This window comes from Mirounga leonina, unplaced genomic scaffold (genome assembly GCF_011800145.1).
Source record: "Mirounga leonina isolate KUSES-001 unplaced genomic scaffold, KU_Mleo_1.0 Mir_101595, whole genome shotgun sequence".
Lineage (NCBI taxonomy): Eukaryota > Metazoa > Chordata > Mammalia > Carnivora > Phocidae > Mirounga > Mirounga leonina.
Window position 1 is genome coordinate 5,887,375 of NW_023270158.1, and position 13,497 is coordinate 5,900,871.

Consider the following 13,497-nt stretch of genomic DNA (forward strand, 5'->3'; position numbering starts at 1 on the left):
ACTTCTTACTTATATTTGATCTTATTCGACTTTAAGAAGGGCCCATGCTGTATACATAATTTTATGACCAATGCTAATCCAATGTTTACAATAAATACATTCAACTAAATGACATAAAACACTAACACATTTTTATTATGAATGTTTAAGCTTATGTTTATAGTAATTTTTTTCTTCTAAGGACTATATGCTTGAATATTTATTCTCACTGGGAATTATATTTTGTGTCTTGACAGTTGGAAATCAGGAAAATGATGAGAAAAACTTAATAATTATCTGAGGAATAACAACGGAGCCATATGAAACTTATCCAAAACCAAAATGTATGAAAAACAAAAGTAAAATGTGAAAGTATAATTTCTAAATGATCATGTAATAGGATTCCAAAGGATCATTTCCTGTTTCCTTTTGTAATATATAATTTAAATTTTGCATGTAACATTTTTTTTTATTATTTTTTTAAAGATTTTATTTATTTATTTGACAGAGAGAGAGTGTGCGAGCACAAGCAAGGGGAACGTGGGCAGAGGGAGAGGGAGAGGGAGAAGAAGGCTCCCCACTGAGCAGGGAGAGCCCTATGCAGGGCTTGATCCCAGGACCCTGGGAACATGACCTGAGCCAAAGGCTGACGCTTAACCGACTGAGCCACCCAGGCACCCCATATGTAACATTTTAATGTAAGTAATATCCAAATTCTTTTTTAAAAAGATTTATTTATTTATTTGAGAGAGACAGAGAGAGCGCGCGTGTGAGCGTGAATGGGGGGAGGGGCAGAGGAGAAGGAGAGAGAAAATCTTAAGCAGGCTCCATGCCCAGCACAGAGCCTGATAAAGGGCTCCATGTCACAACCCTGAGATCATGACCTGAGCCGAAATCAAGAGTTGAACACTTAACCAACTGAGCCGCCCAGGCGCCTCAAATATTAGCTTCTTGATACTTGCTACTACAAAAACAATGGGAAATTTGCTCAACTCACACTAAAAATTTGAGATGATGTGGAGAAGAAAATTTTCAGGGGCTCAGGTCATGACCTCAGGGTTGTGAGACTGAGCCCCACATCAGGCTCCATGCTGGATGTGGAGCCTGCTTAAGATTCTCTCTCTCCCTCTGCCCCCCCTGCTCATGCATGCTCTCTCTCCCCCTCTCTAAAAAAAAAAAAAAATTCAATAAATGGTATTTGAAGGAAAGCATTAGCTCTATGCTATCCTTCATACCAAAAAATTTCCAGACGGAGTTAAAAGTAAAAAAAGAAACCATAAAATAAGAAGAAAAGTATCTGATTATGGGATTGGAAAAGTTTTTTAAGAATAAAAGTCATGGGGGCGCCTGGGTGGCTCAGTTGGTTGAGCGACTGCCTTCGGCTCAGGTCATGATTCTGGAGTCCCGGGATCGAGTCCCGCATCGGGCTCCCTGCTCGGCAGGGAGCCTGCTTCTCCCTCTGACCCTCCCCCCTCTCATGTGCTCTCTGTCTCTCTCATTCTCTCTGTCTCAAATAAATAAATAAAAAATCTTTAAAAAAAAAAAAAAAAAAAAAAAAAAAGAATAAAAGTCATGGAAGAGATCACAAAAGATTGGTATATCTGACAGAGAAAAAAATACTTGTGTAGGTAAAAATAGAGTAAGTTAAAAAAATTTTTAAAGATTTTTATTTATTTGAGAGACAGTGAGAATGAGAGAGAGAGAGAGCACATGAGAGGGGGAAGGGTCAGAGGGAGAAGCAGACTCCCTGCTGAGCAGGGAGCCCGATGCGGGACTCGATCCCGGGACTCCAGGATCATGACCTGAGCTGAAGGCAGTCGTTTAACTGACTGAGCCACCCAGGCGCCCCAGAATAAGTTAAAATTAAAAGACAAACTAAAAAAGCTATTTGCAATATATGTCAAATGGTTAAATTCTTAATTTCTAAAGGTCCCTTACAAAACAATGGGAAAAAAATATTCCAAGATAAATGAATGAAGGCCATGAACAGAAAAATCACAAAAATACAAATTGCCAATAAACATATGAACATGGATTTCAACCTCATTAAAAAAAAATGCAAATGAAGACAAGGTAACAATAACAGATATTATGATTGGCAGATTTTTAAAAGTATGAGATTACACAGTATTAGCAGAAATGTGAAGCACAGGCACTCTAATGTAATTCTTGTGGTAGTTCTACGAAGTAATTTTATTTTTTATTACCTCCTAAATAATTATATAACATTGTATTCAACTTAGTAGCATGATTCCTTACTTTTCTGGTTTTAAGTCTCTATAGATTATTCCCAGGCTATGTAGATGGTCTAAAGCAAGTGCAAGTTCAGCCAAGTAGAATTTGACATCTTCTTCTGTGAACATCACCTAAAATAAAATAATAATTTTTCTGTCTTATTCTCTTTCTGTGTCTGTAGTTTTTATTTAAAATCCATCCTAGAGTTTAAATATTCAAAAAGTTATAAATATGCTAATCACATGTAGTTTTATCGACAATTTACTAATGAAAGGAACTTGCAAAAATGATCGAATCAGTCAACTAATCACTTTCTAAATGCTAAATGTGCAGTGTGGGGGAAATAATTTTACATATTGTTAAGTAACATCTATATTCAGATTGTGCCATTGTTGGCCTACCACAGTAACATCTTAAAAATGAAAAACGATCTTTTAAATGCATACTGAATTTCCACTACTAATTGTTTAAGGATATCTTGATATATTATTGCTTCTGAAAAATTGTAACTAAAAGAAGCAGGACAAAAGACAAAGACAGTTTATCAATTTAAAGTCCTACTTTCAGAATAACTTCAAAAGGTAGGAAAAGAACTCTTTTTGGCTCTAATTCCTTAATGTAAGACTCTTGTACCACTACAGAAAATACGATAAACATAATATTGAAATATAACAAAGCTTTAGTTAAAATAGGATGCGTATAGATAGATTAAAAATAGAGATTAATTACATACCTCTTTGGATAAGCGTGTAAACAAATCTCCTCCCCTGAGAAAATCCAAAATAAGATACAACTTCCCTTCAGTTTGAAAAGCTGAATGAAGAAATGAAAATTTCTGTTTAACCACCAGAGTTTATTTTTTTGGCTTACATTAGGTCAACTGATTCACAAATAAATATTATTTTTAAGCAAATTAATGATTATATCATAGATCTAAACTGATTTTTACTGAGAAGATAACCACTGATTGCTCCTAGTTTCCATGTGGAAATGTTAAAGGCAGTGTTTCTCATCATGGAACCACTAGAACATTTGTTGCATTTTCTTCAGGCAATAGTCTCCCAGGAATATAGTAGTTTTAAAACATGTGATCAATAAGAAAAATTCCCAACATGGTTACTTAACCAGGAAACAAAATACAAGAACCATGTCACTTAAGTGCAGGAAAAATGTGGGTTGGCTAGCTTTAATTACACATATTAAGGGTATTTTACCCACTGAGAAAACTTTACCCACTGAGAAAAAGTACATACACCTTTGGGGAAAAGAAAGGTGATAAAAGCTTCAGGATGTTGACATTAGGGTTCTGTCTTATTTTTAGGAAAAGTTGGGCTAACACATATGGACTATAAAATGCTGGTACACTGTTATTAATTATTATAATAAAAAACAATTATTATGATTTATTATGAATTATTATGAAAACAATGATTATTATTACCTATTCCTATGGCTACTACTCAGAAACATAAGTATAAATGCAATAAAGGCTTTTAAAGTTTAAGAAGTAATGGCTTAATTTCCATGACTTTATCTGTTAAACACATATAAATATACACAAGTAAATATTTATATACATTAATATATCTGAATGCACTCAGGGAGTGGGGGATCAAGTGGAGGGATGAGGCTGCAACTGGTTCATAACTTACCATAATGCAACTTGACAATAAAAGGATGATTAACTTCTACCAAGATATCACGCTCCATTTTTGTCCGAACACGATCTCGAACTACAAAATATTGTACATATGGCTGTACTACAATAGCTTTCAGAGACAGTCTTTAAAACAAAATCTCTTTGGTGCCTATTTTAAATAAAATTATGCTAAAATGTGAATTCATATTTTTATACATACCAATAAAATTATTTATATGTACAAATAAAACTATTACTCTTGAATTTTCAAAATTAATATTTTTTTATTAAATTATACAAATTTTGTTTATATTTATAAAATCTGTGCTTTAGGTTAAAAAAAACCAGAGAACATATCAGATGTTGAATCAGATGTTGGCTTTAACATTAAATTTACAAGTATTTTATTTTATTTTTTTTTAAGATTTTTTATTTATTTATTTGAGAGAGAGACACAGCAAGAGAGGGAACACAACAAGCAGGGGGAGTGGGAGAGGGAGAAGCAGGCTTCCCGGGGAGCAGGGAGCCTGATGTGGGGCTCGATCCCAGGACCCTGGGATCATGACCTGAGCCGAAGGCAGACGCTTAACGACTGAGCCACTCAGGTGCCCCAAATTTATAAGTATTTTAATCAAAGTTATGAAAAATGACCAAAAAAGAGTAACTTTTTAAAAATGAGGCATCCCAATGAAATATTAAAATACACACAAAAGAAAATGGAATAGGTTTCACTACCCCTACCAACCCTATCAACTCATTTCAACAAGCATTCATTAAGCATCTGTAAAGCATGACAGACATGGTGACGGATGGCTGTACCCAAAAGGTCTATTTTGGGGGAAGGAGGAAAGGGAGAGGAAGAAAAAATAATGTGGTGCAGCTGAAAGAGCAAAGGCTTTATAGAGTTAAAAAAAATCGGATTCAGATCTGTGTAATCTGGGGCGCCTGGGTGGCTCAGTTGTTAGGCATCTGCCTTTGGCTTGGGTCATGATCCCGGGGTCCTGGGATCGAGCCCCGCGTCGGGCTCCCTGCTGGGCGGGAGGCCTGCTTCTCCCTCTCCCACTCCCCCTGCTTGTGTTCCCTCTCTCGCTGTCTCTCTCTCTGTCAAATAAAATAAATAAAATCTTAAAAAAAAAGATCTGTGTAATCTTAAGCAAGTTACCTACTTAAACTCTTTGAGCCTCCGTTACCCCTCACCTATAAAATAGAGATAACACCACTGTACCTTTGTGGGCTGTGTGACCATTTGAGATAAGGTCTGTACATCCCAGAGCCTGGTATATAGGAGATATTCAATTAAATGGTAGCTATAGCACCATGAATATGATAAAGGGATAAAATGACTTATAACTAGCAGTAAGTAGTACAGAAATTCAGAGAAGGTAAAGATGAGTTTTACTTGCATGGGAAAGCAAGAAGGAAGAGGTGGAGTTAGGAACTTTTGGAGTGGAATTTAGATGGATATGAAGGATCAGGCCTAAAAAAGAAAAGTCCAGGTATGCAAGCAAGGACATGGAGGCATGCATGAGGAAAAGAAAGGAACCAAATCGGTATGGAAATTGGGGAGGTGAAACTGGGAAGACCCAGATTCTTGACAATTGGTAATGGCAGATAAATTTATTTGATCCTGTAGGTAAAGCTCTCTTTTACCAACTAATGATTTCCTGAGCAAATTCTATGTACCAGGTACTGTGAGATACAAATACAAACAAAATAATCTTCAAGGAGCTCATAATCTGGTGGGAATGACAGACAACTAACTAAATAGAATACATTCTGATAAATATTCTGTGTTGGTAGCTCAATGGATTTAAGTGGTGAAAATAATCATTCATTAAAATTTTATTATTCTTTTCTGTTGCATAATAAGGATAAATCATAAATGACTTGCAATCTTCAGGCCAGAGTGACTGAATGGTTATGTCAAAGATTAAGCAGAAAGAACAGGAAAGAGAGTCTTCTGTGGGGGGAGGGTAGGGACAGAGAGAAAGATGAACTGGTATTCTTTTCAATATAAAGTGACCAGATACTCTCATGTGCTCTCTCTCTCTCTCTCTCATTCTCTCTCTCAAATAAATAAATAAAATCTTAAAGTGACCAGATATTTAAAACACAGAAATAAGACCCCTGGAAAAAAGAAACAATATAAAAAAAAATCCAATGTTTCCCATTCTACCAGTTTTCCACTTCCAATTAAGAGATTTCGGTGCCAGTGACTGAAAATGGGCAAACCAGATATAGAAATCATTTTGCTCTTGATATCTATAAAGCTCTGTCTTTTAAATGACTTGTCCAGCAAGTATATCAATTTCATTATCTTATCCTATCACAATAACTCTGGTGTGTTCTATCCAACAGGCCCCTTCTATTATTTCTATGAATGAGGTTCATCACCTAGGTCTGCTGATAATTCTGTTCCAGTCTAGCCCACATCTGTGCTTTTCCTACTGCTACCCATATGATCTTGGATTCAGTTTCTATTACCTTAAAGCTGGATTCCAAATTTCTATCTCTTTCAATAATTATACAAAGATTACAAAGCTTATCATTTAGAACTTAACTCTCTGCTCAGTGAGCAGCAAAAATACCCATCAATGTATTTACTGTATATCCCTCATCTATTATTCTACCACAATAAAAAGAACAATTATTTGGGAGTCAAGAACTACAGGTTTCAGTGGCCTTGCTAGTAACTAGATGAATTACCTGGTCAAATTCTTAACACTGCTCAGGGACTTCCAGCTTTCTTCTCTATAAAATGAGAGGCTAGAACAAGATGATTTTTTTCTATTATGATTATCCTGTGAGGTGGTTTCCTTACATGTAACACTGATGAGAACTTGTTTAGTTGAAAATGAGCAGCGAGATTTACTTACTCAAGAATTCCTTCATTTTGTCTGAGGCAGGACTGTGTAATAATTCTAATCTGGTTTCTTTTACTCATGTAAAGTCCTACATCATGCTACAATCAGGAATTTTGATTAGGATATACTGGTTTAGAAGAAGGCATGTTTTATATTGGTTAAACTCTAAACCCTAAAATAGAATTTGTTAATAATGACTCATGCTGGCAAAGCAACTACATTCCTCTGAAATAATTTTTCTCATATAGTAGTTATTAGATTTTAAATCCTCCTTGACTTGAACCTAAGAGTGAACAAGAAGAAATGCTGTTTATGTTTCTAGGGTTATGTATTTTTTTTTAAAGATTTTATTTATTTATTTGACAGAGACACAGTGAGAGAGGAAACACAAGCAGGGGGAGTGGGAGAGGGAGAAGCAGGTTTCCTGCTGAGCAGGGAGCCCGATGCGGGGCTCGATCCCAGGACCCTGGGATCATGACCTGAGCCGAAGGCAGACGCTTAACGACTGAGCCACCCAGGCGCCCCTCTAGTGTTATGTATTAAGAAACTTTAAGGCCCACAGACTATTGTATTAGGACAAAAGTCCCTACAAACTCAACTTAACACTACTGACTTCTATTTGACCCCATTTATTGTATTAATAGGAACTCTGAAATAGAAAGAGATTTCTGGTTAAACATAAATGTTTTACTTTCTACTTTCTTCCAAAGTCCCACTGAAATCACTATAATGGAAAAATTATGCATAAAATCACAAGGACAAAGAACAGGAGAGGAAGCAAGAGCAGATGAGTAAGTGGTAACTTACACAGTAGATAAGAGAATGCTAAAAGCTAAGCCTAAGGGAATGAAGTCAATGAGAAATAAGGAAATTCTTGCCATAGAACTCATTCCAATTGGCTATTTGGTACCTTACTCTTTTTTTTTTTTTTTAAGATTTATTTATTTATTTGGGAGCGAGAGAGAGAGGAGAAGGGCAGAGGAGGGGGGACAATATCAAGCGGACTCCCCACTAAGCATGGAGCCCAAAGTGGGGCTTGATCTCACGACCCTGAGATCATGACCTGAGCCGAAACCAAGAGTTGGGACACTCAACCAACTGAGCCACCCAGGTGCCCTGGTGCCTCACTCTTAACCAACTGAGCCACCCAGGCGCCCCCTGGTGCCTCACTCTTAAATGTGAAAAAGTTAGCAAAGGATCTCCAGGCACTTGAGGAAAGGCTCTAAAGATGAAAAACAGTTATCAAAATAAGCAGAAAAAAGGGAATAAAGGGAAATAGAGATAATGTAAAGAAGAGGGGAAAACCTAAAAACCAACCTTGTAATTTAAATACCCCAACAGAGCAAAGACCATACGGTACCCATGAAACAAGAAGCTTTAAAAGGCGTAGGGGGGAAGGAACCAGTATCTTCAACAAATAAACTACAAAGAAAAAAAACGGAGACAAAGTTCGTGGATTAAAAGACCTAAAGAGAAATCAACCAACTACAAAATAGAGCTCTTCTATAGATCTCGATTCAAACCAATTGCAAAAAGAGAGATGAATTACAACAACAGCACAACTGGAAATTCAAACATTGATTAGACATCTATATTAATTTTTTAGGTATAGTGATAGAGTTGTATTATTTCTTTTAAGAATCTTTATCTTTTAGAGATACATACTAAAATATTTACAGAAGAAATTGTACAATGTCTAGGATATGCTTCATAGTATCAAGAGAGGGGAAAAGAAAGGACACAGATGCAAAAAAAAATTGACCGTGAGTTGAGAAATGGTGAAGCAGCAAGGAGGGTATATGGGGGTTCTCTATATTCTTTTGTTTCTTTCTGTAAATGTTTGACACTTGCCATAATAAAAAGTTTTTAAAAATAGAGAACAAGGAAAATCTAGGAAATTAAAAATGCTGGTAGAAACAAAAACGTCAATAGAAAGTTTGAAAGATAATTGGTAATATTTCCTAGAAAATAGAAAAAAAAGACAAAACTGGAAAACAGTAAGGAAAAAGATTAAGAAATGATCCAGGAAGTCCAACATATTCAAAGAGCAGGAGTTACAAAATGGGGAAGAAAAGACAAAATACTTTGCCAAAATTGAAGAAATGAGTTTCTAGACTGGAAGAGACCATCCCATACCTGGTATGGTGAATTTTAAAAGTTCACACTAAAGAAATACCACTACAAATTCGAGAACACCAGGGATAAAGAATAGAGTGGTTCTAGACTTCCAAAGAGGAAAAGCAGCTTACGTACAAAGGAATGGAAGTCAGTATTGCAATAAACCTCATAATTGCAAGACAGGAAACTGGAAGACAATGGAAACAATGCCTTCAAATATCTGAGGGAAAATTATTTCTCACCTAGAATTTTACACTCAGCCAAATTATAAATTGAGGGGTAGAATAAAGGCATTTTAAGACATTCAAAGTCACAAAAATTTTACCATCCATTCACCCTTTCTGAGGTAGCTACTAGGAGATGTGTTCTACCTAGACTGGTGAGTAAACTGAGAAAGAGGTAGACACAGAATTTAGAAAATGAGATCTAATACAGCAAAGATGTGAAGGTAATGTGACTCCAGTATACTATTTGGCTTACTTAGGAACAGTTCTTATAAAGCTGTAATAATGTGGGACACATGGGTGGCTCAGTTGGTTAAGTGTCTGCCTTTGGCTCTGGTCATGATCCCAGGGTCCTGGGATCGAGTCCCGCATTGGGCTCCTTGCTCAGCGGGGAGCCTGCTTCTCCCTCTGCCTGCTGTTCCCCCTGCTTGTGCTCGCGCACTCTGTCTCTCTGGCAAATAAATAAATAAAATCTTTTTTAAAAAAGAAAGCAAGCTGTAGGGCGCCTGGGTGGCTCAGTTGGTTAAGCGACTGCCTTCGGCTCAGGTCATGATCCTGGAGTCCCGGGATCGAGTCCCGCATCGGGCTCCTTGCTTGGCAGGGAGTCTGCTTCTCCCTCTGACACTCCTCCCTCTCATGCTCTCGGTCTCTCATTCTCTCTCTCTCTCAAATAAATAAATAAAATCTTTAAAAAAAAAAAGAAAGAAAGCAAGCTGTAATAATGAAAACATTACTGGGCAGACATGAAAGGTGGAATTATGTGTGGGTGGTAGCATGAAAGAACTAAATCCTAATCTGCCATGATAGGAAGTCAATAAATTATGTCACCAAATGAAAACAATCAAAGAACTGCAAAAAAGAATATTGAATATGGAGTTAAATGACAGAAATAGCAGTTAAAGAGATGAAAGTCATTGTCTCTGAGGGTCGAGAATTGGAATAGGGAGAAGGGTTGGTAAGGCAATGCTATTTTGTAAGATTCTATATACATATTACTTTGAAAGAAATTAAAATTGAATTTAAGAATGCATTAAAGTTATCTGACAGCTTACAATTCCAGTATGTCAAATACTTTCATTTTCCAGGGTTTCTTTTATAGCTTATATCCATATAATTTTATATACTTGTGGTAGCCAAATTTGTTATAATTGTTCACTTACATATTTTCATTAAGTTCATTTTGGGGATTATATCTGAAATATTTCTTTTAAATAATATCCTATTAAATGGTATACTATAATTTTTAAACATTCCTCTATTTTCAATATTTGTGTGATTTCTAAATTCTCAACATTATAAATTAATGTTGCTGCAAGAATTTTCAAGTGCATGAATTCTTTCTTTGAGATTATTTTCTCAGGTTAATTTAGCAGCAATAATGGCTCTCTGTATATATTGCAAAACCACTTTCCAATTTATGTTGACATTATATGAAATGATAACATTATTTTACATGTATTTCTTTATCATCAAAATGGAACATTTTTCCAAACATTATTTTATCCCCCTTCATAAAATTCATTCTGAAATCCTTTTAGGTAGAGGTTGTAATGCTACTTTTCAGGACCTCCTAACTCAATTATTCCTTTTACATTTATTAGTTGGAATTCCACTATAAGGAAGAGCTTTCCCTTGCTCCCCATTACTTAATTTATGGATCAATCCATGGATTTTTGCTTTATTCAGTGGTTTATTCTAGCACTATCATTAATTATTGCAATTTTCAAATTGTCCTAGATTTGGCCCGTAGGAGCCCTGTACTCATTCCTTGTATTATTATTTTCTAGTATTTGAGGCAAGTAATTTCATGATTTCTTATTTATACTATTTTTCATTGTGTGAAAGGCTAAAATTTTTGCAGTGTCAATCTGTTTATAACTTGTAATTTGCTCAATATCTGTTCACAAGTTTACTAGATATGTTAAGTTGTAATATTCAGTTAGATTGTTTGGTTAGATTGTTAGATTTTTTTTATGGCATAGGGTTTAAGAGAAGACTAATTTTTTTTCCAGGTTGCTCAGGAGTATTTCAAACAAAATTTGTGAAACCATTATTTCTCATTGTTCTGTATACCTGGTTTGCCATATAGCACAGCACATATTCTCTTTGATGTGTATGCTCTTCAAATGAAATTTTAAATAAAGGAAAATTCAATTGGAATCTTGATGATATAGAGCTAATTGGATGGCTAGATGAATACTGAGATTCTTAACAACAGTTAGCCTTCTCTAAAAGGAAATGGGCATTTATTTCCTTCCCTGATATCTTTTAGGTTTTTCAGTTTCATAGTTTCCTTTACGTATATTATGCACAACACAGATCCTATTAAATATATGAAACCTACTCTTGTTGTTTTTGTGAATGACCTCTTTTGTGTAAGTTCCACCAATGTAGTTTTATAACTTGGGAGTAGGCATAAAGTTATACAAGTAGTGATATAAAGTAGGGCACTGAGGATATAATTTAACTCCCTGGTCCTAGCAAGAATCAAGTAAGTAGTGTGCCAGTTGCAGAGACTAGATAGGAAAGAAAATACATTCAGGAAGGGAACAAGAGAAAGGAAGCAAAGGAAGGTGTTTATAGAGAATGGTGGAATTTCTTGGAATAAGGATATCCAGGGTAGGTGAGTAACTGGAAAGAATAACATCAGAAATAATAAATGATCATCACAAATATTCCTTCCTGAATATTTTATTATTTTTTATTTTAAGATTTTGTTTATTTATTTGACAGAGAGAACACAAGCAGGGGGAGTGGAAGAGGGAGAAGCAGGCTTCCCGCCGAGAAGGGAGCCCAATGCGGGCTCGATCCCAGGACCCTGGGATCATGACCTGAGCCGAAGGCAGACGCTTAACAACTGAGCCATCCAGACACGACCCCCCCTTCCTGAACATTTTTAAAAGCTTTAAAATTACATGTAAATTGAAGAGGAAAAAAATGATGCTGGGAATCAATACATTAACAACTACAGCTTATGTGGTAAAATAACCAAAACTACTAAATAAAAGATTTAAGTATTTTTAAAACTATGTATAATTTCTTCTAAATGACTACTTACCTAAAAGAATCAAATCCTATATAAGATTCTTCAAAATCAGAGGCTTAGAATAAAAACTTACTTGGAGACCAGAAGTCAAGATGATAAAGTCCTTAAGATAAAAGCTATTTTGCATTGGGTAAATCAGTAGGTTTTCAAAACATTAAAATAATCACACTGATTTGAAGATGAATCAAACCCAGTTTGAATTTTCTAAACCTCTACTTGCATAAACCCAAGATGAATTTATAATACTTCTTTTGTAACATGGCAACTCCTATTCTCACTAGTCATATGATTCCTAGCCCAGTAGGAAAAATTCACTAAAAGAAAGTCTAAATTTAAAGACAGTAACAGGAACAGATTCAGAATGTAAGTAATTGGCCTAGGAGTCACTGGAGATCTGTTGAGACCTTTCAGTTTGCTTAGACTATGCAAACAGTATAAACAGTTGCAGCACTCACCTTTCAATGTGGCCTTCTTCAATACTTTCATGGCATAAAGCTGTCTAGCATCAGAGCCTGAGATTTTTTTGACTAAGAAAACCTGTATTTAAATGAGAGAAAATAAGTTTTACAAAGTATCACAAACTATGCCATTGTTAAAAATAAGACCCTTTCTATAATACAGTGTATTATTAGAGAGACTCTGATACACTGTAGATGCTTATTTTTCTTATGTAACAATTATAATTACAATGAGTTGTAAACAGTGGTAATAACTTGGGGTGTCAACATAAGTGAATACATTGTTTTTTTTCTTTTTGTTGTCTGCCAATGCCCAGAGCATGTAATATATAAGTCACAAAAATCTTTAAACTGTGTAATTAAAGTCTAACATGTTTAAAGTATAACACAAGTGGTCATTGCTCTGCTTTTAACAAAACAAAAATTCTTCCGATTTGATAAAAATTGTCACACAGGAGTTCCCCTTGACCACCATTTTCCGTTGATACAATTATTCACTGATAATTGGTCTTGTCTATGTATGAAAACTGTACATAAATTTCTCATCGCTGGGAAGAACAATTAAAACACACTGAAGAAGCCTATTCACAAATATTTAATGTGACAAGACAGAACCCTACCTTTCAACCTTTTAAAAATCAAATTATCACATATACCTAAATATGAAGAACACAGTTCCTAGGTATGTTACTGAGCCTCTTGATTTTCCAAATTATTTTTATCTGCTTTCAAAATATAGTGTGAAATTTATGCAAAAAGAATAAAGTCTGCTCTAAATAATTCATAGTCATGCTATAATATGGCTAATACAAAACTATAAATCTTTTCTGTTCATTTTGACCATTAAGTTTGTGATCTTTTTTTAAAGTTTTTATTTAAATTCCAGTTAGTTAACATACAGTGCAATATTAGTTTCAGGTGTACAATATAGTGA

At 35.2% G+C, this 13,497-nt stretch overlaps 1 protein-coding gene across 6 annotated transcripts in view; it reads right to left on the bottom strand.

Moving 5' to 3' along the window:
- Nucleotides 1-13,497, bottom strand: part of RPS6KA3 (ribosomal protein S6 kinase A3) — a 113,126-nt gene that overhangs the window by 36,447 nt on the left and 63,182 nt on the right. For all 6 annotated transcript variants that reach the window (XM_035000562.1, XM_035000558.1, XM_035000570.1 and 3 more), the window contains 4 exons: nt 12,561-12,642; nt 3,867-3,947; nt 2,948-3,027; nt 2,239-2,345 (listed from right to left, as the gene is read on the bottom strand). In XM_035000562.1, coding sequence (XP_034856453.1) covers nt 2,239-2,345; nt 2,948-3,027; nt 3,867-3,947; nt 12,561-12,642 — 350 coding nt within the window. The remainder of the gene's footprint in view (nt 1-2,238; nt 2,346-2,947; nt 3,028-3,866; nt 3,948-12,560; nt 12,643-13,497) is intronic.